This window comes from Melozone crissalis, unplaced genomic scaffold (genome assembly GCF_028551555.1).
Source record: "Melozone crissalis strain CALT ecotype California unplaced genomic scaffold, PUWL_Pcris_2 ptg000046l_1, whole genome shotgun sequence".
Lineage (NCBI taxonomy): Eukaryota > Metazoa > Chordata > Aves > Passeriformes > Passerellidae > Melozone > Melozone crissalis.
Window position 1 is genome coordinate 3572671 of NW_026535824.1, and position 26716 is coordinate 3599386.

A 26716-nucleotide genomic window follows, 5' to 3' on the forward strand; every position below is an offset into this window, starting at 1 on the left:
GCTCCATGGAGACCCCATGCCAGGGGTGGTTGCCATGGACACCAGCTGAGACCTGCAGCCAGAGCTGTTGCCATGGCAACCATTGGCAGCCCCATCCCCAGGCTCATGGGATCCCAGAACCACAGAACTGGCTGAGCTGGGACGGACCCATCTGGATCCTCCAGTCAAAATGCTGGCCCTGCACAGGACACCCCAACAATGCCAGCCTGGGCCTGGCAGTGCTGTCCAAATGCTGCTGGAGCTCAGAGAGCCCTGGAGCTGGGACCCTTCCCTGGGGAGCCTGGGCACGGCCCCAGCAGCCTCTGGGCAAAAACCTTTTCCTGACATCCAACCTGAGCCTGCCCCGACTCAGCTGCAGCCGTTCCCTCCACTCCTGTCCCTGGGCACCGGAGGGAAGAGGTTCCCACAGCCCCAGCCAGGGACCCGCTCCCAAGGCTGTTGCCATGGCCACCAGGGCTGGGACCAGCTGGGATGCTCGGTTTCCACAGGCCGGGGTTCAGGAACGGGATACCCCAATTTCCTGCTCCTGCTAAAACCATGCTGCCCTCGCTGCCCTCCCGCCTCCCATGGAAAGTACAAAAGGCAAAGATCCTGGGCTGGGATAAGAACAATTTATTGGGAACAGCAACGAGATAAGGAACAAATGGAACAGAAAAACTATTGATCACAGAAGGGATAAATAAAACTGTTTACAGGGAAAACTAAAACACAACTCACTGGCTCTTCCCAGCAACATATTTCCCCCACCTGGAAAGGACACCCTTCTTCTCAGGGAGAGAGAGAGTCCCTTTCCTGCCCCTGGCAATAACCTGAGGTGAGAATGAATGTAATGACAGGACCGTGGAAAGACCCTCATGTTCTTCAGTTCTACACCATGTCATTGAGAGGGGAAGGTATTGGGGCAGTTGTCTTCCCAGCATGGATCATAGGGAACATGGATCACCCACGCTCTTCCCAACGTTAGACCTCCATTGGGGATGAAGCTGGAGCAGTTCACAAAGCTCCTCCTGCAGCTGGGGCACTCACAGGGCTTCCCTTAGTGGCACCTCCGTTGGTGTTTTGTCATGTTAGAGCTATGGGTGAAGCTCTTCCCACACTGGGGACACTCGTAGGGCCTCTCCCCAGTGTGGATGCATTGGTGGGTGATGAGGTGGGAGTTTTGCTTGAAGCCCTTCCCGCACTCAGGGCAGCGGAAGGGCCTCTCCTCTGTGTGAATCTGCTGGTGCTGGAGGAGACTGGAGCTGGTCTGAAACCTCTTCTGACACTGGGGACACTCGTAGGGCCTCTCCCCAGTGTGGATGCGTTGGTGCCTGATGAGTTCTGACCTGTAGCTGAAGCCCTTCCCACACTCCCCACACTCGTAGGGCCATTTCCCGGTGTGGATGCGTTGGTGGCGGATCAGGGTGCTCCTCTGCCTGAAGCTCTTCCCACACTCCAAGCACTTGTAGCGCTTCTCTCCATCATTAAGCTGCTCATGGACCACCAGCTCTGAGCTCTGGCTGAAGCTCTGTCCACCTTCCTGGCTCAGGGAGGGTCTTTCCTCCTCAGAGCACCCCAGACGGGGTTTGCAGCCCCTCTTCCTATGGAATATCTGGGGAGTTTCCTCCCCGTTGGATTCCTGTGGCCTAGGGTCACTCATCACAGCCTCTTCCTGCAGGTTCTGCTCTGGGGATTTGTCCTCCCTGGTCCCAATCCTCAGCTTCTTTTCTGGGGGAGGAAAGACAAGGAGAGGATGGGATTTGCCTCCGTGCCAGAGGGCAGGGGAAGGAGATTCCCCCAGTGCATCTCCAGTAGGATGGTGTTGGCAGCAGGGTTGTCCTGCAGCCAGGGGCCATGCTGGGCTGGGAGATGGGGCAGGAGAGAGGGGGAAAGGGGCACTGATTACCTTCTCACCCGCCTGGGTGTCCTGGGGATCCTTCTTGTTCCTCACAGCCTCCTCTTCCATTTGGCAAAGGTTTGGGGATGGGAAATTCTGTTTTGGGAGGAAAACAAGGAATGAGTGCATTGAGTTTTGCACTGGGTTTAAGGCAAACCTGGGGAGGGTCTAAACCAGAATTACAATTTAAAAGAAAACTAAGATCAAGGCAATGATACAGAAACACTGCCTTAAACTGACAGAGTCAGGATATAACCTGACACCCTGTATGTAAGGGTGGTGGCTGAAGTCCCATTAAATGGTGGCTGCAGTCCTGTTGGAGAGGTGAACGTGATTCTGTCAAAGCAGTGATGCTGTAGAAGGGTCTGGCCTTCCTCTGGAGGTCCAGTGGTGGTTCTGGAGCTCTTGTCCTCTGGGAATCCAGTAGGCAAGCTGCTCCTGGTTGTAGCAAGGCTCAGCTTATATCCAGGCAGGAATGCTTGGTTCCTCCCCCTGGGCGGAGCATCCCACAAAGGGATAATGGAATTTTATCAGTCCTGCAGTGACACTCAATGGCCCATTCACAGGAGATATCTCCCCTGGAGGGCGTTATCAGGGGTGAGTCATGGAAGAGATAAAGAACACTGCCCCACCTGTTTATAGCAGTTGATGAAGATGGGGATTGAAAACATGCATTTGGTTACATCTTACATTGCAACCTGAAACAGCAGGGTAATCCCTGCTCAGGGGGGTGAACACCACCCCCCTTACCCAAACTGGCTCAGGTGTAAAACCCCCACACACAGGAGACAATATCACACTTGCCCTGCTCCAGGGGAGGTCTCTGTCCCTTGTCACTCATCTTTTCTCTTTCTTTCCATCTCTCTACCTCACATTTACTGTTCAATAAAAACCATTTTGGATTTGGTGTCGTTAACACCTTAATTGGGGCAGAGGAATCTCTCCAACAATTTGCATAACCAGACTGTGACATTATTTTTGCACAGTGTGTTTAGGCGCTGTTCTCTGAACCCAAGTGCCTTTGACAACAGCATGGCTCCCTCCACTGACGAGGTTGTGGTTCTCTCTGGAAGAACTCTTGGAAACTTGGACACAGTCTCTCCTTCCTCCTGCGGAGCTTATGGAGCTTATAAAAGTTTTTTTTCTTTATGGGAGAAATGATGAGGAAAATGGCTTTTATGGCTGGCCAGTGTAAAGAAAATAATTTGCTGCCTTTCCTTATAAAGTTGTTAAAATCACTGGAGGAAACTGAGCAAATCTTACCAGTGAGACTGACAAGGTTCATTCACCCCATGGTGAGGAATGCAAGGCAGCTAAAAGTCCCAGAAGAAGCCCAGCTCAAGTAGATAAATTTCCGAATAAGTCCTGAATTCCCAGGCTTGGGGGCTTTACCAAATGTGACAATCATTTTTCTCTTTATCCCTATCACCTTTGTGACTGCTACACACAGCTTTCCATTCCTTTTAATAATCTGTATTGGGCCAAATTTCCACTTTCCTTTTATTGAAACCTGCCAGCAGCTTAGCTGGAGCTGTGCAGGAAGCAATGAATATTGGAATTGCCACTTCACTGCTTGGATTGTCAGTTTATTCATGTTTGGGATTTGTTTGCACTTTCATCACAAGTTACTTGTGGGAAGACTATATATTCTTCACAGTGATTTTGCAGAGTCAAATTTGATCTCTGCCAAGTTTATTTTGTCCAGTGCCCAGAGGATGCTCAAGGGGTCTCTGTGCCTCTTGCACTGGGGGATGCTTGGGAGGGGTTTGGCGGGGGGGGGGGGGTTTCCTCTCCCTGTCAGCCCAGACTGTTCCCCAGGGGATTTCCCTGTCCCTGTCACCCCAGGCCATTCCCCAGGGGGTCTCCATAATTTTCACCCAGGAAATGCCTGGGGGGGTCTCCCTCCCTCTCACCCCTGTGCCAGGGGGTGCTCAGGGCAGTCTCTGTCTCTCTCAGCCCAGGGGATGCTCGGGGGTCTCTGTCCCCTCACCCTAGGGGATGCTCGGGGGTTCTCCATCCCTCTGGCCTCAGGGAATGCCTGTGCAGGGCTGGGGACCAGGGGCTCTGTGTCCCTCTCACCGCTGAGGGTGCTCGGGGCTGGGGGGGCTCTCCAACCTTCTCACACCTGGGGAGGCCGGGGCCCGGGTCTCTGTCCCTCTCAGCCCTGCTGTGACCCCACCCAAACATCACTGGGGTCACAGGGACAGAGACACCCCCAAAGCCCCAGAAGGGCTGAACCTGGGATTTGGTTTGGGGCTGAGGATTTTGGAAGGGGCTGGAACTGGGGCTGGGCTTGGAGTTGGGGTTGAGATTGGATTAGACCTTAGATGGGGGTTAAAGCTAGACATGTGATTAACTTTAGGGCTGGGGTAGGGATTGGGTCTGGGGATAGATGAGTTTGGGACTGGGATGAGAATAAATAGAAAACTGTGAGTGTGTCTAAACATGGAGTGAGACTGAGACCAGGATCAGGGTCAGGTTTGGGATTGAGCTCACCCAGAGCGGGACAGGGGGGATGTCACAGTGGGAAGGTTTGGGGAAAATCCTGGTTTGGGGAAAAACAAGGTGTGAATGCCTTGGGCTGCAGACTCCTCCAACCCATGTCCATTTCTAGAAGTCACCTGATGTCCAAAAATCAAGAGTGAATAAAAAAAAGCCACCAGGAGTTTCCCATTTCCAGTCTCATCCCTCTTGGGTTATGGTTGCTCCCCCATCTCAGGGCTGCTGGGGATTCCATTGGTCCTGGGGATCCCCCCTCTCCAGGGTCCTGCTTTTGGATTCTGGAAGGTTCTGGGGTCCCAAGGTCCCCCTCTCCAGCCTCCCCTCAGTCCAGCCACTTGGGGTTCCCCTTTCTTTCCACCACCCTGTCCTAGTTTAAGGCAAAATCGGTTGAAACCCTCCAAAAGGAGTTTCCTCTAGAATGCCGATTCAGCAGCCCCACCCTCAGCCAGTCCGGGAAAATATTTCCGGGGAGAAAAGTGGAAAAAAACTTTATTCTACAGGCAAAGCATTCACCAGCACAAAAATTGAACAATATTAAGCAATGAAAACTCCTGCTGCTCCAAAATAGATGACAAACTCTGAAAGTCCCTCCTTGAGTTGTAGCTCTGTGCACTCTTTGTCTTATCAGTGCCTTATCAGTCTCTTATAAGTCTATTACCAGCCTCTTATCAGTCCATCCAGCGCTGGAAATGCCTCAGCCCAGGCTTATCCCAGTGGGCTTCACGGAGGAGCTGCCGGTGGTGTTCTGGGTGTTCAATCCAGAGCAGATTTAAACAGCTCCAAAGAAAAAGAAAAACCACAGTCCAGGGAACTTCTCTGCCTCAGCGAGCTAAAAACTAACTAAAAGCAAAGGAGAGCTCTGTCCTGCTCTCTGTCCATCCAGCAGCTGGAATGTAGAGGAGTGAGTACAGTTTCTGAAAACAAACTGCTGCTTCTTCCTCCTCCCCTTCGCTTTCAGACCCAGCCTTAAAGGTGCAGAACTCATTTCTGGGCTAAACAGACCGATGGGGTACGAGCATCAGGAAGTCACCCCAGGACACGCCCCTGTCAGGGTCACGGGGTCCCGTCCCCGCCTCATCTCCGGGCTGCCGGGGGTCCCCCAGCTCCGGTATCGCCCCTTCCCCTCTCCCCGCCCCGGGGGTCCCCCGTTCCACAGCCCCGGCTCTCACGGGGATCCCCAAAACCAATGTCCCGCCCCGTCGGTACCGGGCCATCCCCACGTGGACCCCCCGGGACTCTCCCGAGGGGCGATCGCGGCTGCTCTCCCCCCGAAAAAGCTCCTCTTGGGGAGCCCGGAGATACCCGGGGCTCGAGTCCGGGATCTGCCGGCTCTGAACACTCTCCAAAAAATCCTCCCGGAGACCCCTGGCTGGAGCCGGGGCGAGCTCGGCCTCCGCCCTCACCTGCGGCTCGGGGCTGGGGGCGATGCTCCCGGGGCAGGGAGTGCTGCAGGCTCGGCGTGCGGGCGCTGCGAGCGCCGCGATTCTCCCTCTCCCGCTCCTGCTCTTCCTCTCCCTCCTCTTCCTCCCGCATTTCCTCCGCTGCCAGCCCGGACCCCCCTTTCCCACCACTCTGCCCCGCGGCCCCGCAGCACCGGCTGCCGGGTGGGGGAGCCCCCGATCGGCCCCAGGGCTGGGCAGGGGGCTCGGGGACCCCCCCGGGGCGGATCCGTCCTCCGGCCCGAGCCCCAAATTCCGCTCCGGGGCCGCTGGGCTCTGCGGACCCGCCTGGCAACCTGTGAGTCATCGAAGAGAAAAGCTCTGGTTGGCTGGAAATTGTCTACCGCGTCCTCTGATTGGCTGGAATTGTAAAAGGCGCTACGCCCGGCGGGTGTCCCTGGGAGCTGCGGAGTCCAGGCGGGAACCTTTTCCCATTTCTTTATGTTCTCTGAGACCTCTTCCGGATTTCTTTCTCTCCCTTTCTCCTCCCCATTTCTTGTTCCGTTCAGTCCACGTTCAATAATCGTCGGTTGCGTTCCCACGCTCTCATTCGCTCCTTCACTGGGGCAGAGGCGTCTGTCCCTCGCGGGGTCGTAATCCATGGACAGGGTCCCTTCCCACCCCAGTCCCTGGAAAATTTCCATCAAAGCCACCTTTGCTGTGTGCTCTGGGAGCCCACAGAGCTGCTGGATCTTCTCCCCTTGGGAGAGAAGCTCCTTGGGAGGCACGGCAGGAGCAGCACCCTGGGAGCCTCGGGAATGCCCCTCTGGGATCCACGGCACACACCGCCAGGGTCTGGAATTCCAGTTCTCCGCTATGAAAAGATGTTCCTGCCCTTGAGGGCAAAGCTGTCAAGAAGGAGCCAAAAGCCAAGTGGAGCAAGATCTTACAGTGGCATTTCACTGCGAGCCTTCATAACTTCCCCCATGGTTGTTGTAGCTCCTGAATTGGGAATTAAATCCGGGCACGGTCTTTGGTGTGAGCTGCCCTGCGTCAAGGGAGACACTGAGAGAGAAACAGAGCAGACAAAGAGAGACAGGAGAGAAAGGAGGGCACAAACACAATCAGCTGAGAAGGTGGCACTCTGAAAACAGACCAAAACTGACTGAAAAGGAATATAACAGAAAGGAATAATTTTGCACCTTTTATTTACTATCAAAATACAATTTCTTCCCCTTCTCACAAACCTCTTGCCAGTGTCATTCAGCAGGGCTGTCAGAAAGTCCTTCATTATGGGTGGATGTTCCAGGCTGCAGCCACAAGGAAAGAGGGAATGGGGATTTTCCTGCTCCTGGGGTGTTTGACATCCTCAGCTAAGGAGAGGAGGAGGCACCAGAAGAAAAGTGCAGCTGGACTTCACCCTTCCACAGGAAAAACGGGGCGGGGGAATCTCTCATCCTGTCTGCTGCTGCTCCCACAGGGATGTGAGGGCTGATCCCAGAGCCCCAAGGGTCACAGTCAGGGCTGCCCTCAGGAAATGCTGGCCTGGTATTGAGTAGCAGCGTGGGAGCACCTGGATCTTGGGGCACCCAGCTGCTCCCCATGTTTGGAGGTGCCTGAGGAGGGCTGGAACAACGCCAGGGACATCCTGCAGTGACATCCCCCCTGTCCTGCTCTGGGTGAGCTCAGTCCCAAACCTGACCCTGATCCTGGTCTCAATCTCACTCCACGTATAGACACACTCACAGTTCTGTATTTAATCTCATCCCAGTGCCAGACTTGTCTAGCCCCAGACCCAATCCCAACCCCAGCCATAAAGCCAATCCCATGTCCAGCCTTAACCCCAATCCCAGCTCTAATCCAAACCTCAGCCCCAACTCCAAGCCTAGCCCCAATTCCAGCCCCTTCCTAAATCCTCAGCCCCAAACCAAATCCCAGGTTCAGCCCTTCTGGGGGTTTGGGGGTGTCTCTGTCCCTCTGACCCCAATGATGTTTGTGTGGGGTCACAGCAGGGCTGAGAGGGACAGAGACCCCCCCCCGACCTCCGCAGGTGTGAGAAGGTTGGAGAGCCCCCCCAGCCCCGAGCACCCTCAGTGGTAAGAGGGACACAGAGGAGCCCCTGGTCCCTAGCCCTGCACAGGCATTGCCTGAGGCCAGAGGGAAGGAGACCCCCCAAGCATCCCCCAGGGTGAGGGGACAGAGACCCCTGAGCATCCCCTGCGCTGAAAGGGACAGAGACTGCTCCGAGCACCCCCTGGCACAGGGGTGAGAGGGAGGGAAACCCCCCAGGCATTCCCTGGGGTGAAAATGATGGAGACCCCCTACACAATGGCCTGGGGTGACAGGGACAGGGACAGCCCCGGAGGAATGGCCTGGGGTGACAGGGACAGGGACAACCCCCCGAAATCCCTGCCAAGCGTCCCCCAGGGCGAGAGGCACAGAGACCCCTCGAGCATCCCCTGGGCACTGTGAAAAATAATTTGGCAGAAATCAAACTTGACTCTGCATAAATCACTTTGATGAATATTTGATTTTCCCACAAGTCAGATGTGATGACAAACAAATCGCAAACATTAATAAACTGACAGTACAAGAAATTTTGTGGCAATTCCAAGTTCCACTGGTTCCTGCACAGCTCCGGCTCAGCTGCTAGCACATTCTGATAAAAGTGTAAATTCAGCCCAATACAGATGTCATTAAAAGGAAAGTAAACTCTTTGTAGCTGTCACAAAGGTGACAGGGATGAAGAGAAAAATGATTCTCACATTTCACAAAGCACTCAAGCCTGGGAATTCAGGAGTTATTTGGGAATTTAGCTACTTGAGCTGTTGGAGATGAAGGGGAGACGACCATCCTTTAATGCATCGAACTCCAACTTTATTGATCAATCAATCACCTTAAATAACAGTGCTAACGAACTTCATGCATATTCTGTAATCCAATGTCATGATAGGCTAACAGAGAAACTTCTAACCACTCCCTTTGTTTTAGAATACCTACAATTGTTTATTAAAAACAGAAACCAAAACAGAAACCAGAAACTAAAACAGAAACCAGTGTTCCCAAAACTATTACATCTGCTCTCAGGATGGCAAGCCTTCCCAGAGACGGTATTCTACTTGTTATGGGAAGACAATCTGAGAACTTTATTGTTTATAAAGAGAGTCTAATTGTTTATAGGAATCAGAAGGCTGAGAACTGTTAGAAACTGCTTTACTTTTCTCTTCTACTTTTCTTTCAATTGTATGTCTCATGGCCTCTTTCTTTAAGCCATTCCTGAAAAACTCTCCAACATTGAGCTGAGCTTCTTGTAGGACTTTTAGCAGCCTTGTGTTCCTCACCATGGGGTGAATGAACCTTGTCAGTCTCGCTGGTATCATTTGCTCCCTTTCCTCCTGTGATTTTAAAAAACATTTCAACTAAGGATGTCACAGACATTTTTCATAAAATCCTCTCTTTTAGGATTTGTCCTTTCTGGGAAGCTGGGGCCCCAGAAGAAAAATGCAAACAATAATAATTTGCTGATGTGGAATGTAACAGGAGCATCTGTGATTGGTCTTCTGTGAGTGTTTGGATTTGCTGACCACTCACGGGAGAGTTGGTCCTTGCTTTCTGCTGGACACAGAACTTTGTTATTCATTCTTTTCTTTCTATTCTTAGCTTAGCAAGCCTCTGCAACTTTTCTCTTTATTCCTTTTAGTATAGTTATAATGTATTATATATCATATATCAATAAATCCAGCCTTCTGATCATGAACCAAGATTCTCGTCCACTTCTCTTACCCTGAAGACCTTCATCAGGTCGCTGTAATAGAAGGACAACAAAATATTTTCTTTACACTCCGGGCCCACAAAGGCGATTTACCTCATCAGTTCTCCCATAAGTCACTCAGAGGAAGCTGCAGCCCAGTTTCAAAGAGTTCCTCCAGAGAGAACCACAACCTCCTTAGAGGAGGGAACCATGCTGTTGCCAAAGGCACTTGGGGTCAGAGAACAGTGCCTAAACTCACTGTGCCAAAAGAATTGCACAATCTGGTGAGTCTGGTTAAGAAAAGTGTTAGAGAGATTCCTCTGGCCCAATTAAGGTGATAATGAGACCAAACCCAAAATGAATTTTATTGAACAGTAAATGGGATAGAAAAGGGGGGACAGGAAGGGAATGACAGGAAAAAGAGCCCTCCCCTGGGGCAGGGTAAGTGTGACATTGTCCCCTGTGTGTGTTTGCCCTTCCCAGAGTGGGGGTTTTACAGCTGAGCCAGTTTGGGTAAGGGGGTTGGTGTTCACCCCCTAAGCAGGGATTACCCCACTGCTTCAGGTTGCAATGCAAGATGTAACCAAATGCATGTTTTCAATACCCACCTTCATCAACTGCTATAAACAGATGGGGCAGTGTTCTTTATCTCTTCCATGACTCACCCCTGATAACGCCCTCCAGGGGAGATATCTCCTGTGAATGGGCCATTGAGTGTCACTGCAGGACTGATAAAATTCCATCCTCCCATTGTGGGATGCTCCTCCCTGGGGGAGGATCCAAGCATTCCTACCTGGATATAAGCTGACACTTTGCTACACCAGGAGCAGCTTGCCTACTGGATTCCCAGAGGACAAGAGCTCCCTAACCACCACTGGACCTCCACAGGAAGACCAGACCCTTCTACAGGATCGCTGCTTTGACAGAATCACCTTCATCACTCCAACAGGACTGCAGCCACCATTTAATGGGACTGCTGCCACCACCCTGACCAACAGGGTGTCAGGTTACATCCTGACTCTGTCAGTTTAAGGCAGTGTTTCTGTATCATTGCCTTGATCTTAGTTTTCTTTTAAATTGTAATTCTGGTTTAGACCCTCCCTAGGTTTGCCTTCAAACCAGTACAAAAGACAATGTGCGCACCCTTTGTTTTCTTCCCAGAACAGGATATCCCATTCCCAAACCTTGGTTGGATGGAGAAGGAGGCTGTGAGGAAGAGGAAGGAGCCCCAGGACACCCAGATAGGTGAGGAGGAAGTCAGTTCCTATTTCCCCCTCTCTCCTGCTCCGTCTCCCAGCCCAGCACAGCCCCTGGCTGCAGGACAACCCTGCTGCCAACCCCGTCCTGCCGGGGATGCACTGGGGGAATCTCCTTCCCCTTCCCTCTGGCATGGAGGCAAATCCCATCTTCTCCTTGTCCTTCCTTCCCCAGGGAAGGAACTAAGGATGGAGACCAGGGAGGAAAAATCTGCATGGCAGAACCTCGTGAAAGAGGCCGTTTTGAGTGATTCTAACGCACAGGAATCCAACAGGGAAGAAAAACCTCAGGCATCCCCCATGAGGAGGGGCTCCAAACCCAGCCCAGGGTGCTCTGAAGAAGCAAGAGCCACCCTGAGCCAGGAAGGTGGACAGAGCTTCAGCCAGAGTTCAGAGCTGGTGGTCCATGAGCAGCTTCATGATGGGGAGAAGCCCCACAAGTGCTTGCAGTGTGGGAAGAGCTTCAGGCGGAGCTCCCACCTGATCAGCCACCAGAGGATCCACACCGGGGAATGGGCCTACGAGTGTGGGGAGTGTGGGAAGGGCTTCAGCTACAGATCCAACCTTGTGACCCACCAACGCATCCACACTGGGGAGAGGCCCTATGAGTGTCCCCAGTGTCAGAAGAGGTTTCAGACCAGCTCCAATCTCCTCCAGCACCAGCAGATTCACACTGAGGAGAGGCCCTTCCTCTGCCCTGAGTGCGGGAAGGGCTTCAAGCACAACTCCAACCTCATCAGGCACCAGCGCATCCACACTGGGGAGAGGCCCTACCAGTGCGCCACATGTGGGAAGAGGTTTCAGACCAGCTCCAGTCTCCTCCAGCATCAGCGGATTCACACAGATGAGAGGCCCTTCCACTGCCCTGAGTGCGGGAAGGGCTTCAAGCACAACTTCACCCTCATCATCCACCGGCGCATCCAGACAGGGGAGAGGCCCTACGAGTGTCCCCAGTGTGGGAAAAGCTTCACCACCAGCTCTCACTTGACCAGACACCAACGGAGCCACCAGTAAGGGAAGCCCTGCAAATGCCACAAATGCAGGAACAGCTTCATCCACCACTCCAGCTTCATCCCCCATGGGAGAACCCACATTGGGAAGAACCCTGGTGATCCATGTTCCCCATGATCCATGCTGGGAAGACACCAGTCCCTTTTCCTGCCCCTACCAGTATCATGATGTGGCATTGAAAAACATGAGGGTGTTGCCATGGCTGTGTCATTACATTCACTCGCACCTCAGAGAATTTCCAGGTACAGAAAAGGGACACTCTCTCTCTCTGTCTCTCTCGCTGAGAAGAAGGGTGTCCTTTCCAAACACGGGAAATTGTGGCCAGGAAGACCCAGTGAGTTGTGTTTTAGTTTTCCCAGTAAACTGTTTCATTTATGCCTTCTGTTATCAATATTGTTTCGGTTCTGTTTGTCCCTTATCTTGTTCCTGTTCCTAATAAATTGTTCTTATCCCAGCCCGGGATCTTTGCCTTTTGTGCTTTCCAGGGGAGGCGGGAGGGCAGCAAGGGCAGCACGGTTTTAGCGGGCGCAGGAAATTGGGGAATCCCATTCCTGAACCTCAGCCCGTGGAAACCGAGCATCCCAGCTGGTCCCAGCCCTGGTGGCCATGGCAACAGCCTTGGGAGCGGGTCCCTGGCTGGGGCTGTGGGAACCTCTTCCCTCTGGTGCCCAGGGACAGGAGTGGAGGGAACGGCTGCAGCTGAGTCGGGGCAGGCTCAGGTTGGATGTCAGGAAAAGGTTTTTGCCCAGAGGCTGCTGGGGCCGTGCCCAGGCTCCCCAGGGAAGGGTCCCAGCTCCAGGGCTCTCTGAGCTGCAGCAGCGTTTGGACAGCACTGCCAGGCCCAGGCTGGCATTGTTGGGGTGTCCTGTGCAGGGCCAGCAGTTGGACTGGAGGATCCTGATGGGTCCCTCCCAGCTCAGCCAATTCTGTGGTTCTGGGATCCCGTGAGCCCGGGGATGGGGCTGCCAATGGTTGCCATGGTAACGGTCTCTGGCTGCAGGCCTGAGCTGGTGTCCATGGCAACCACCCCGGCATGGGGTCTCCATGGAGCTGCCAAGGGATTGACCATAGCAACAGGGGGGCTGGTGATGGTTGCCATGGAAGCTGACCATAGCAACAGGGGGCTGGTGATGGTTGCCATGGAAACTGACCATAGCAACAGGGGGTGTGTGATTGTTGCCATGGAAACTGACCATAGCAACAGGGGGCTGGGGATGGTTGCCATGGAAACTGACCATAGCAACAGGGGGCTGGTGATGGTTGCCATGGAAACTGACCATAGCAACAGGGGGCTGGTGATTGTTGCCATGGAAACTGACCATAGCAACAGGGGCTGGTGATGGTTGCCATGGAAACTGACTATAGCAACAGGGGGCTGGGGATGGTTGCCATGGAAACTGACCATAGCAACAGGGGGCTGGTGATTGTTGCCTGCTAAGGATCAGATTTGTCACAGGCCCTCAGAGTGATTCCTTGGGGACTTTCCAGAAGTCTCCAGGCTGTTCTAGATCTGGAATGTCACAGGCACAGACAGGGGCCCCATGGAGACCTCCCAGGGGTTTCTGGGGATGGTAAAGAGCCCTGTGGACTGAGGCAGTCACAGCCATTCCATGGTGACATCCCAGGGGACCTTGTGCTGCAAAGGCACCGATCTGTCACAGGCACTCACAGGGTGGCCATGGTGACATCCCAGGAGTCCCCAGGCTGCCAAAGAGCCAGGATGTCCCAGACACTCACAGGGGTTCCTGTCATGGGCAGATATATTTATATAAATATGTATTCTCTACGATGGTAATGATTAGACAAAATTGCCTTAATCAGAAATAGTTATGGCAGGATGTAAGAGACGTAAAATATATTATACAGAGCACTAGGAAATTATTTCAAAGCAACTGTATTTGGCAAAACCTGTAATTAGGGAGAGACTGATGTCACTCCCCCAGACCAATGACCATGGGCAATTCCTTTTGGCTCAGCCTGGAGCAGTGACCTTGAGGGTGTCCCCACCGCTGGGAGGAATCCCCACACCCCTCAAGAAGGGAAATGTCAGGAGATGCTGCCATTAAAATTTGGAATGGGGCTTTTCTCGTCTGAGGTGCTGCCCTGTCAGTCCGATAGGCCCAGGCTGGGCCAGCTCAGCAGCTCTGCAGAAGCTCTCAGTGGTGTCACTTGGTTGTTCCTTTCTCTGGGGATTGTTCCAGCTCTGCCACAGCTTCAGCTCCCTCTGAGGATGTTGAACTTTGGGATGGAGGAGTCAGGCTGGTTTCAGCATTATTCACCCCCAAAACAGTGTGACTCCCCTCCTTCATTTCCCACTGGGGGCTTTGCAAACAGGACCTTGCTGGAGTTGTTGGAGCCCATTGCAGGCAGAGCCTCCTGCTCCAGCAGGAACTGCCTTTCCTGTGCCATGAGCAGGGCAGGTCCTGCTGCAGGAAAAGCCCCAGGCCAGCCCCAGCAGAGGGAAGGGCTTGGGCACAAGGGCAGAGTGCCGTGCTGGGAACTGTGCCAGGGAGAGCCTGGGGCACCAAAGGCACCTTGGCAGCAGCAGCTGCTTGCAGGTCATGGCCGGAAGCCTCCCTTGGCAGTCCGGCCTGGTGGCCACCACTGCAGAGCTGCTGCCTCAGGGCTCATTCCTGGCTGGGCTCTGAAAAGCCACTTCTGCTCCAGGAGCCTGACTGGGAAGCCATTGGCCCCAGCACCTTGGGGACAAGATATTAATGACAAAACTCTTCATGGCAGCAGAGCCAAGGCAGGGGCAGAGGAAAGGGCAGAGCCAGGCCCAGGGGACAGGGCTGCCATGGTGATGGCTGTGAGGTCACTGCCCCTGTAGCAGCCTGGCTGCCCTCAGCAGACATTCTGGCCAGAAGCGTTGTGAGGGCACCCAGCACATCAGAGAACTCACAACAGGAATTCTGCCACTGGGGATGAGAGGGTTTCACTGGGTCAGGCTGCACAAAGCTCCCGCTCTTGGACAATTCCTGGGATGGGGAATCCACTTCTCTGGAAAAACAGCTGCAGTTTCCTGCCACTTTCTTAATTGTAGAATATTTCCTCCTTCTAACAAATGTTAATTTGTCTCCATTCAGTTTAAAGATACTGACCCGTTTTCTGTCACTGTAGGATTTAGGAGAAAATAACTTCGAATGCTATTTTTCCCTTTTCACAGACCTTGGAGAGGACTCAAAAATCTCCCAGAATGGGGTTTGGAGGCCTCATCACAAAACCAGCAGGGAGAGTCTGCAGCCTCTGTGGTCAGTGGTGTAGAGACTGAGGACTGAAAGGGAATAGCCTGGGAGGGATGGAGGGGTTTCAGAGAGGCTGGAGCTTTTGTTCATAGTAGGAATAAGCCTGAAGAAGACCTAATAGCACCAAGTGCAGCTTGGGAGGTCCAGACTGAACACCAGGAGAAAGGAACTTCCCTGTCAGGGCAGGGCTGTGGTGCAGCACGTCCCCAGCAGGAGCCTGGAGCAGCCCAAGGCTCTGTGTGGGCAGGCAGGGGCAGGCAGGAAGCAGAGCTGTCAGCAGAGGAAGGGGCCAGCCAGGTGGGGCAGCCGGGGGATGACGACAGCCTGCAGGGACAGAGGCGCAAGTTTGCTCAGTTTCAGAGACACCTTTCCCTTGCTTGTCCCCACCTGTCATCACTGCCACCAGTGTTCTCCTCTACCTGGAACCTGGGGACACTTTCTCAGTCCTGTCCCTCAGAAGGATCTATTTAAAGTATGAGAAACTTCTGTGTTTCAATTTCTTTTTGAGTCCCTGAGAAGTTCTTTGAGCACACTCTGAGGGACAGAATCTGATGCAAAGAGCACCAAAGCCCCAGAGGGTCATTGAAGTCCCTGTGCTGTGTCTGTGCTGCTGAGCTGGGCCGGGCTCCTGGCCCAGAGGCAGCTCCTGGCAAGGGCAGCGCTGCAGAGAGACAGCTCTGGCCAGGAGCAGCTCCTGTGCACAGCCCAGCAGGGCTGGGGCACTGCCAGGGCCCCTCAGGGACACCAGCAGGGCACAGACAGAGCTCACAGGGGCTCAGCACTGGCAGGGGCTGTGGGATGGCCCAGGGGGCTGTGACACAGCAGCACCTCTGTGGCTGTGTCATAGAGGCACAGGGCAGGTGGGATGTCAGCAAGGGGCTGTGTGACAGCACAGAGTGGGCTGTGTGAGGTCACAGGTTGGGCTATGACATCTCAGATTTTGTTGTGTGAGGTCATTGATCAGCTACAGCATCATAGAGGGGATTCTGTGACATCACAGAGCAGGCTGTGACATCATGGCATGACTGTGTGACATCATGGAGTGGGCTTTGTGTTCAAAAGGTGTGCTGTGACATTACAGAGTGGGAGTATGACATTACGGAGAGGGTTTTGTGACATCACTGAAGGAGTTGTGACATCACAGAGTGGGCTGTGACATCATAGAGTAGGGTGTGAGGCCGTAGAGCAGACTCTGCCATCATAGAGCGTGGCTCTGTGACATCAGAGTGTGGGTTGTGACATCATCAGGTGGTTGTGTAACATAATAGAGCAGGCTGCAGCATCACAGAACAGATTCTGGCATAACAGAATGACTTTGTGACTTCACAGTCTTCAGTGACATTGCAGCACTGCTGTATGGCATCACCAGGTGACATTATAGACTTGGCACTGTGACATCTCAGATATGGCTGTTTGACATCCCAGACATGGCTGTGTGACATCCCAGGGGCTGTGTGACATCACAGGGGCTGTGTGAGGTCACTGGGGAGGTCACTCTGGCCTGGCCCGCCTCTCAGTTGCCCCCAGAGCAGTCCAACCCTGCTCGTGCACAGCAGGGTCCCCTGTCCCCCCAGGTCCCCCCGCCCCCGGCCCCGCAGCCTCCCGCAGAGGATGTTCCATGAGACCAACCTGGGGACCAGGGGACGGAGCCCTGGGGGTGGTAAAGGGGGACAGGGACTCCCCGGCAGAGTCCCAGTGTCCCCCAGGGCCAGTGCCTGGGCCAGGGCTCCTTCACCCTGTTACGAACGAGGCCTTGAGAGCGCTGAAAAAATCCCCAGCAAGGGAGCAGCAAAAACCAGATTTAATATTAGGCGACAGCACCACGAAATTCCTTGGCAAGAGTCACTTTGCTCCTGACTGGAATATTTCAGGCACAGCAAGGAAACAAAGCAACAGCAAAACCAAACAGAATCCAGGCAATCAATCCAGAAATGAACTGAGAACTGTCCCTGTGTGTGTGTAACACAAGGACAGTGAGGGCAAGGATAAAAGAAATATGGCCGAAAAAGTTAACAGAGCTCAAACTTAACAGGACTTAACTGATACCTTAACCTTAACTGACACCTTAAACTTCACAATTTAGCAAAGAACAGAGCTTAACAGTATTTAACCTAACTTATAACCTATGACTTAGCAATTTAACAGAGGAATAACACTTAACAATGTTCAACTTAACTTTTATTAAACATAACAACTTAGCACAAGAAGAATTCTTAGCAACATTTAACTTAGCTCAAACCTTGTGACTTAACCTAACTTACAGCTATCCAAGGCACTCCAACCCCTCAGAGAGCAGCATTTCTGCCCCATTTCCCCAGCACAGGCACTCCTGTGTGCACACAGACACAAAGAGTCAGGGCAAGGCACCTGTGAGAAATTCCCCTGAGGGCAGGAAATGCTCCCTGTGGATCCTTTGGCATCTCCCCTGTGGGTGAAGGGTTGAGCCTGGAGGAGTGTGGGGATCGGCCCAGGCTCTGTCGTTGTTGGGGATCCCCGAGTGCAGCAAACAGGAGAGTTCCCGGCTGGGAGAGGCTCCACTCAGAGGGAGTCGCTGGCCCAGGAGAGCTCCAAGGGCTCCTTTTGGAGTGCTGTTTCTAGGGCCCCAAGAGAGGGGCTTCAGTCCCAGCAATGTTTCATCCTGGCCGCACTTGGCACCAACAGCTTTCTTTGGCAGTGTGAGAACAGGGATGTTGTGCCGCTGAGGGAACAAAAACAGTTCCCAGGGCTGCTCCTACAGAAACCAGGAGCTGGTTGGGCAGCAGCAGTGCCTGGAGCAGACAGTGTTTGTGATGAGCTGCAGAGGGGCTGAGCCCAGGGGCTGTTGGCCAAGGCCGAGGCCCAAGGAGCATTTCTCAGCTGGCAGGGCGGCCTGAGAAGGGGAGGGGGGAATGCAGCAGCACAGGGCCTGTGGAACCAAGGGAGCATTGTGACACTGTGGGGCTCTGTGACACCAAGGGACCATTGTGACACTGTGAAGTCTTGTGAGACCAAGGGACTGTTGTGACACTGTGGGGCCTCATGGAATTGTGGAGAGCACTGTGACATTGCTGGGCCTCATGGAACCAAGGGGACTGTACTGACACTGTGGGGCTCCATGGAGTGTAGGGATCATCGTGACACAGAGGCCCCATCAAACCAAGGTCCATTGTGACACTGCAGTGCCTTATGGAACCATTATGACTCTCTGTGGTGTCATGGAACCAAGGGGCTATTGTAACCCTGTGACACCCCATGGAGCTAAAGGTCCATTGTGACATTGCAGGGCCTCATGGACCCATGGAAAGACCATTAAGAGACTTCACAGCCTCATGGAACCACTGAGACCATTGTGACCCTGGGGGTGCCCACAGAACTAAGAGGACCATTCTGAATACTCTGGGACCTCATGATACCAAGAGGCCTTTGTGACACTGAAGGCTGCATAGGGGTCATGGTGACATTGTGGGGCCTCCTGTCATCAGGGGTCCATTTTGACACTGTGGAGCCAAAGAAGACCATTGTGACACTGCAAACCCCCAGGGTCCAAAGGTCCATTGTGACATTGCAGGGCTCATGGAATAGGAGCCACATGACATTGTGTGTCTTGTGGAACCACAGAGATCATCGTGGCACTGCAAGGCCTCATGGAATCATTGGAACAATTATGACACTGCAGGGCCTTGTGGAACCTTGGGGCCATTGCAACACTGTGGAATCCAATTGAAAGCAGGGTCTCTTTTGACACTGCTGGACCCCATGGAATCAAAGCACCATTATGACACTGTGGGGCCCCATGGATACAAGGTACCATTGTGTCACTGTGGGGTGCCATAAAAACAAAAGAACACGGAACAGGGCTGGCTTTTTTGTCTTTCTCTGTTTCTGTGCTCCTGCAGATTTTGATTAACATTAAATTGAACAGGCTTAGAGTTTGTGAAGTTGAATGGACCAAGTCAATGCTTTGAGAAGTGTTCTCTGTTGATTGAATATCTTACGTAGTTTGACATAAGAAGAATTTTAAAAAGTATTACAAAACTTTTTTGTGTAACTGACAATCTGTTGAACCACTAAGATGCTGAATATGCCTCTGTGAAACACATATGTTAAAGATTAAAAAACCCAGGAACCTCCTCTTTCTTTTCCAGTCAGCAAAGAAACAGTGGCCCCAGCCCTTGCCCCCAAAACTCTTTTTCTTTATAACACATAAAACTACAGAAAAAATTCAAATTAATGTCAAACAAAAAACCTCCATACTTAAATAAACAAATGTTAAAATAACTGTAATTTCATAAAAAGTTTAAAGAGGGTAAAAAAAATAGTCCAGTATCCTCAAAAAAAGATCTCTATTCCCAGAGATAAAAATAATTTTGAACTTAATAATAAAAACTTTTACCTTTAAATGACTCATACTTAAAGCAATACCCCATAAGTCGACATGGCTCATCAACAAGCTGTAAAAAAGCTTGTAGCAATAAAAGTAACTTCACAATAACAAAGTTCTATAGACAACTGTTATCCATGCGAGAATTATGAGCATCAAAAAAATCCATTTTTTTCTCTTGTAAAAAAATCTCCATAATCTTAATAAGAAAAACTTCTCTCCCAAAGTAAACTTAAAAAGACTATTCTAGAAATAGTACCCTAACTAGAAATTTTAAGTTTAGTTTCTTTTCATTGTCAGTAAAAAAAAAAGTTGTAAAGAAAAAAGTGTTCTAAAGAGTTTAATTCTTACTACTTTTTTCTTTTTAATTTTACTTTTAAATAAAAATTTCTTTATATACTCTTAAAATTTTAGGCCTACTGTACCTTTCTCACAATCCTATCTCACAACAAAATTAATACATAAATAATTAATGGACACTAAAACCAACCACACTCATCAATACATTACTTAAGAAATCCCAGGATTTGAAAAATCTTAAATTAACAATCCAAAACCATTACAAAGCTATAATAAACCTTTTGCCAAAGTTTCTCTGATTTTCTAAAGTACCCAGTAAAGGCTGTTTTGTTCTTCTGTGCTCCTCAGAATCTCTTGTATTGGTATTTCTCCAGTGCTCCTAACTCAGAGCACACAAACAATTGTAATTCCTTTTAAATGTCTCCTTGAGAGAGTTGTTTGGGGAATAGGAATCAGGTCTTGTCTGTCCTGCTTGGCCCAGCCCAGGCAGGGCTTTCCCAGCCACATTCCACACTCCATTGCCCAGCTGGAGCCGCTGGTGCCTCTGAGTTGTGCTGCCCCAGCCCCAGGGACGCTCTCCTTGTCTGCCCATTCCCCCATGGTCTCTGGGCAGGGATGGCCTCAGTGGGGGCTGCTGACATCCTCAGCACCTTGGAGGCTGCTGCTGAATTTTCCTGCTCCAGAGGCTTGTTCAGCCTTGAGCTCTTCAGTGCGGGAATTCAGTGTCCCAGGTCTCATTAACATTCAGAACACCTGAACAAGCCAAGCCTCTGGGAATAATTTGATTTTAATTTCCAAATCACTTGTGGTTAAGTAGATCTCAGTAATGTATTCAAAGTCAATATATTCTATTTAAAAATACAGTGAGAAAAGATTGTTTAGATCCTGTTTAGTTTTGTTTTCCTGTTAATTTATTGTTATGTGCAATCTCCAATTGACAGTAAATCCATGGACCTCGTCATGCAGTTTGAATGGATATTAAAATTAAGACCCTTCATGGCTGACAATCCATCATACTCTGTCCCTACCCCCACCCCACCATTTCCCCCATCCAAACCCTGGCCCTCAGAGCAGCCTTGTGCAAATCTGAGTTCCCTCCAGCCCAGGCTGCACCTGCAGCTTTCAGCTCCTTGGCTCCAACTCCCACCTACTTTCCTTGGAGAAGGAGCTGCCCGAGACACAGAGGGATGTTCATTTCTTGTCAGCCAACAAGGCCAAGGGAAGGCATAGCTCTGTAAAATGCAAAAGTCATTCTTCTCCCTACCTCTGCCCTGCACCTGATCCCCACAGCCTGTCCTGTTCCCTTCAGGAAAAAGTTTCCAGTCCTGGGGCAGCATCAAAGGCATGGGCATGCTGGGCTGCAGGGCACCTTATCTTCTATGACTTTTTTTTTTTTTTTTAGATCGTGGAGGGGCCCTCCCCTGTCTTTGCTGGGTGTTCCTAAAACAATGATAGGGGAGTTCCAAGGGCTGTTGGTTTTGGTGATGCGGCCCTTGGCAAGCTGCTCCTCCACGAGGGCCTCCAGTGCACGTAACTTTGTGTTAGAAAGAAAGGGGCCACTGGTCATTCCACACTGGATGTTGTTGTTTCCAGGTGAGTTGTGGGATGGTGGGTTTCACACACTTCACAGTGGCCCCCACTAAGAATCCCTACTGGGAATTTTTAGAGAGGCGCCCCATTGGGCTAGAAGGTCCCTGCCCCAAAAGGTGATCAGTGCCCTCACCACGAATGGCTGGATGGTTGCCATCTTGCCCTCGGGACCTTCTACTATAATATTTCTCTTACTCCTTATGGAAACCACTGCCCTTCCAATCCCTGAAATCATCCCCGCCACGGGCTGTAGTTCCCAATTTGCTGCCTATTCAGAGCGGGCTATGATGGTAACATCCACCCTGGTGTCCAGCATGCTCAGGCAGTAAATCTTCTCCCCTTTGCAGAACAGGCCACACTCCACGACAGGTTTGTTGGAGGCCACAACCTGCACCCACATGATGGTGGGGTTGAGGGGAACCTGTCCTGGATTGTCTTTAGGTAACGGGAATGCTTGTGCAATAGGAGTCCCTTGTGATAGATAAAAAGGAGGTTCTGTGCAACAGAGCTGTACGAAAATTTCTTCCCCTGGGCCAATGATCTGGACTTTGGAAGTGACATAAATTTGTCCAGGTCCATGAAAAGTGCCTCCCAGAATGAATATATTGGAAGGACCATCGGATGGCCCACATCTTCCCGTTGGCACGCGGTGAAGCATTCCCTGTTAGAGAAGTCTATGGACAGCTGAGTTACCAGCTGGTGCCGGGTTCCCACCTGTCCCGCTCCATGTGTTGGATCCTGCTGATGTCCCTTGGGATCCCTGCAGTGATGATGCTGCTCATGGTCGGCCTGCAGCTCCTGATGGGTGTCAGTTGTCACCATCTGTTCATATGAATGGGGGTTGTGATGGTTTGCTTACTGCTCTTGGAGTGCAAAACCAACACGGAAAGGGGATTGCAGTATCAATCAGAACAAATGCACCTTTATTGAATGACCACAGCAAATGTGTTAATGGAATTAGAGAAAGGAAAAGAATAGAAAAGAGGTGGAGAGAGAGAGAGGGAGCTACCAAACGTAGAGAGAAAAAGTCCTTGTAGTCCAACTGATGGAGTTCGCCTAGTCACATTGGGGAGATCTCAAAAGTCCTGGTAAACTCAAGGTTCTATTATAGTCCATTGCTGAGGAGGGGAACAAATCTTTAAATTGTTGAGGGGGAACAGATGCAATAAAGAATAAGTCTATTGAAATTGCTGAGGGGGAAAGAAGGTATTGAAGACAGGTACAGACAGTCTATGTTCTCAGCAGTAGGTGAGAACCATTGTCTTCTTGGTCCAATGGCCATACCTGCAGGCAAATATCTGGCTTTGGTCAGGTCAGCTCCCCCACACACCTCCCCCATGTTGAGGGTTTCAGTCTCAGTCCTTGGGAAGGGGGAGCTTCTCCATATAGGGTTCTCATATCTCAGTCCTTGAGGGAGAGTCTTCTCCCATCTCAGTCCGTCCATCAGGGTGGTTGAAAAGCAGATGATGGCTCTTCTGTGGGAGGGGGACCACCAAAGGTTACCCCAGAAAAGTCCAACCAGGCCAAGAGGTGGGGAAATCCACAAGCTATTGTCACAGAGCAGGTGCAAGTACATGGGGTGTGTCACCCCCTGGCAGGCCCGGCTAGAAGCAGTCACTGTAGACACAGCTGCAAACAATCCCTTGGCAGGCCAGAATTCTGCTCAGGAGCCTCAGGATTATTTGGCGTTCATCCACCACCGGCAGGCCAGAATTCCAATCCAGGTCCTCAGGGTCTCAATGTCTGTCCTGGGGATGGTCGTGAGGCAAATGAGGGGAACTGCAGACCATCTCTCACACCTTCATGTGCATGCTCTGGGAAGCCAGGAGCAAGCTTCTCCAGGTGCAGTGCCCCCCCTGCCTCCCCGGCAGGGCAGGGGTCAATGAGCCAGTGGTGGCTGTCCCTAAACAGATCCACAGCTGGCTGTAGCAGAGGGGCTGGTGGCTGCCCATGCCGGGGGACGCGCTCCTCCAAGTCTGACTGGGATGTGCCTATCAAGGTGGATTCGCTTTCCCATGGGGTCTGGCCCCTTAGAGTTCTGGAAAGCATTGACCAGATTGATAGTAGTCAAGGTACACTCACATCTCACCTCAGTTCCCCCAGACACAGAGACCCAGTGAGTCCCAGGCCTGCAGATCCAGTGAGATTTCCACATCCACGGGGAAACCATGAATTTTGGCCTAACAGAAAAGCCTGCAGAGAACATCTTGCAACATAGGAAGTCTCATGACAAGTCATAAGTTCCCACACTGCAAGGGTTTCATCTTCTGACATAGAAATTTGGATGCCCATTTCTGCAGGCACCTTTTCCCAACCGCAAGCTCCCCCAGGTCACATTGGGGTTCACCTCTTGCCGTAACCAGGCGTCCCCAAAGGGGTAATAATTAGCATTGACTCCACAATTCTCAGAAGGCTGATCAATCACTTTATTATACTATGCCTTTTAAGACACCCACTGCCCTTAGAGACAGTCACCATACAGGTGGACCTAATTGGTCCTTGAATCCAAACACCATCACCAGTGGCCAATTAAGAAATCACCCTTTGGTAAACAAATCTTCATAACACATTCTACATGTTCACAACAGCAGGCGCAGCAAGTGAAGATAAGAATTATTTCTCATGAATTTCTCTGGTCTTCTCACAGCCTTCCCTAAGACAATACCTGGCTAGTTGTGCCTTGCTCCCTGTGGTCAGAGAGCTGCTGCCACATGTTTGCAGACTGCTTCCATGTCTGCCCTTCCCAGGTGCCCAGGATCCTCTGGGATGGCTCTGGCCTTTCCAAGAGCTTTGAGAGAAGTCTCACAGTGACACTGCCCAGCCTTCTCAACATCCCTGACACCAAAAGCCTTTTCCACATCCCTCAGTGCCAGCTTAGTGCCCAGGACACAGCAGAGCCCTGTCCAGGTCCTCAGGGTGGTTCAGAAGGGAGGCAGCTGTGATTTCTCCCCACAGAGTCACCACTCCAATGTCTCTCTGTGCAGTCTATGGCGGTCCTGAGCATTTTCCCTGGAGCCTCCCTGCCCTGGATGTTTCTTTCAATGCAGTCCTCAGCACAGCCAAGCAAAGAATTTAGGTGGTTTCCCAGAGGACATTCCTCTTGAGTGAAGTGGCCTCAAGGCACTGTTTGTGCCACTGGAATTGTGCCACCCCCGGGTGCTGCTGATGGTGTTTGTACTCACTGGGGTTCATCTCCCCACACACACATGATGCACTGCTGAGATCTCCTCAGTACAGAGCAAACATGGCCTGCTGGCCTGATTACTTGGTGTCCCTCTGTGCAGTGACAAACAACCTCCTGTAGGTAGGGAGAGGCCAGTGCTGGAAGTGGTGGTTGCAGAGGCTGGTGTGGGACAATTGCCCTGGGCCACCTTCCCAGGCTGTCCTGGAACAAGGACAAAGCCCAGGCCCTGCTCTGCTTCTGCCTCAGGTCCATGCCAGGAGCTCTGGCTGTGCCAGGACTCTGCTGTGAGCCCCCCATGCACACTCTCCCCCTGCCCCAGGCACTGGGCTTTGCTGTGCCAGGACATTCCTGGGGCACATTCCTGACAGCAGGAAATGGAGAGAGGGCAAAGCCTTCCTGCTCTGCCCTCAGGGGATGCCCTTTCCTGATGGAGCTGCTGTGCTTGAGCCCAGCTGTGTCCCAGCAGTGCCCATGGCCTGGCCCTGCCTGTGGTCACAGCAGGGACATGCAGCAGGACAGTGACCAAGCTGCCAGAGCACTCTGGCCTTGCACCCACAGCAGGGCTGGGAAAGAGAGTGTGGACTTGGGAAGAGCAGCTCTGAAAGGACCAAGTGCTGCTGCTCCCTGGCAGTGCTGCTGTGTTGGGACCCTTCCCTTTCCCCCCTATAACTTCATGCAGGTCCCAGAGTTGAGATCCCAAAAAAACAAGGCACTGCAAGGTCGTTTATTTTGTTCAAACAAAGCAATAGTACAGCTCCTGGATTACAGAGCTTCTGGATCAAATTCAAGAGGCAGACAGGGAATTAGGTGAGGGATGAATAGAAACATTTAATTGAGCACATTATGGCAAGAAGAATCCATCGGCATGACCAAATACCTGAGAAGGCAGAGACTGGGCCAGTCATGAGTTCCATTCTGAAAACTAAGCAGCAGAAAACAATCACTTCTTTGCTTCTGAAAAGTACCCAGTCATCTTTGTCCTCAGGGCATCCTTGAGCTCCTGGTTCCTCAGGCTGTAGATGAGGGGGTTCAGGGCAGGAGTCACCACCGAGTACAAAACTGACAGGGCCAGATCCAGGGATGGGGAGGACATGGAGGGGGGCTTCAGGTAGGCAAATACTGCAGTGCTGATAAACAGGAAGAGCACGGCCAGGTGAGGGAGACAGGTGGAAAAGGCTTTGTAGCGTCCCTGCTCAGAGGGGATCCTCAGTACAGCCCTGAAAATCTGCACATAGGAGAAAACAATGAACACAAAACAACCAACTAACAAAAAAGTACAAACTATGAGAAGCCCAAGTTCCCTGAGGTAGGAATTGGAGCAGGAGAGCTTGAGGATCTGAGGAATTTCACAGAAGAACTGGCCTAAGGCATTGCCATGGCACAGGGGCAGGGAAAATGTATTGACTGTGTGCATGACAGCGTAGAGAAAGCCACTGGCCCAGGCAGCTGCTGCCATGTGGGCACAAGCTCTGCTGCCCAGGAGGGTCCCGTAGTGCAGGGGTTTGCAGATGGACACGTAGCGATCATACGACATGACTGTGAGAAGGGCAAGCTCTGATCCAGAGAAGAAGAAAATCAGAAAAACCTGTGCAGCACATCCAGTGTAGGAGATGGTCCTGGTGTCCCAGAGGGAATTGTGCATGGCCTTGGGGACAGTGGTGCTTAGGAAGGCCATGTCAAGAACAGAGAGGTTGAGCAAGAAGAAGAACATGGGCGTGTGCAGGTGGTGGCCGCAGGCTACGGCGCTGATGATGAGGCCGTTGCCCAGGAGGGCAGCCAGGGAGATGCCCAGCAAGAGGCAGAAGTGCAGGAGCTGCAGCTGCCGCGTGTCTGCCAATGCCAGCAGGAGGAAGTGCCTGATGGAGCTGCTGTTGGACATTTGCAGTGTCTTGGCATGGGGATCTGTAAAAAAAGTAATCATGGTATAGTTGTGTTTGAAGAGGACTTTAAAAATCCCAGCACAGACTGGGGGCACTTTCCCCCCACTCCCTGCCCAGGGCTCTGCTGCCTGGAGCTGTCCCTGCCAGCAGCTGCTTCCCTGTGCCCAGGACTGGGCCCTGCCAGTGCTGCCAGAGCCCAGCCCAGCCCTGGGGACTCAGCTCTGCCCTGCAGACCCCTCCCAGCTCTGGCACTGCCCAGGGGCAGCTCTGGCTCTGCAGGCTCTGATCGCAACGTCAGAGCAACCCTGAGGAGGCTGGAAAAGCAACAAAGATGCCGCCGTCTGAGGGGCCCTGTGATGATTTCTGTCACTGCATGGTTTAT

At 52.0% G+C, this 26716-nt stretch overlaps 2 protein-coding genes across 2 annotated transcripts in view; one reads left to right on the top strand and one right to left on the bottom strand.

Moving 5' to 3' along the window:
• The window catches only part of LOC128943459 (olfactory receptor 14J1-like), a gene marked incomplete at its 5' end in the record, with an annotated part of 34019 nt that extends 12895 nt beyond the window's left edge, over nt 1-21124 (top strand). The window contains one exon of the mRNA XM_054286398.1: nt 21083-21124. Coding sequence (XP_054142373.1) covers nt 21083-21124 — 42 coding nt within the window. The remainder of the gene's footprint in view (nt 1-21082) is intronic.
• Nucleotides 21125-25394: 4270 nt separating this feature from the next.
• LOC128943460 (olfactory receptor 14C36-like) lies at nt 25395-26228 on the bottom strand (the record flags this gene model as incomplete). Its single annotated transcript, XM_054286400.1, has 1 exon — nt 25395-26228. A coding segment is annotated over one exon (834 nt), but the record flags the coding sequence as incomplete, so codon positions are not given.
• Nucleotides 26229-26716: the final 488 nt, after the last annotated feature.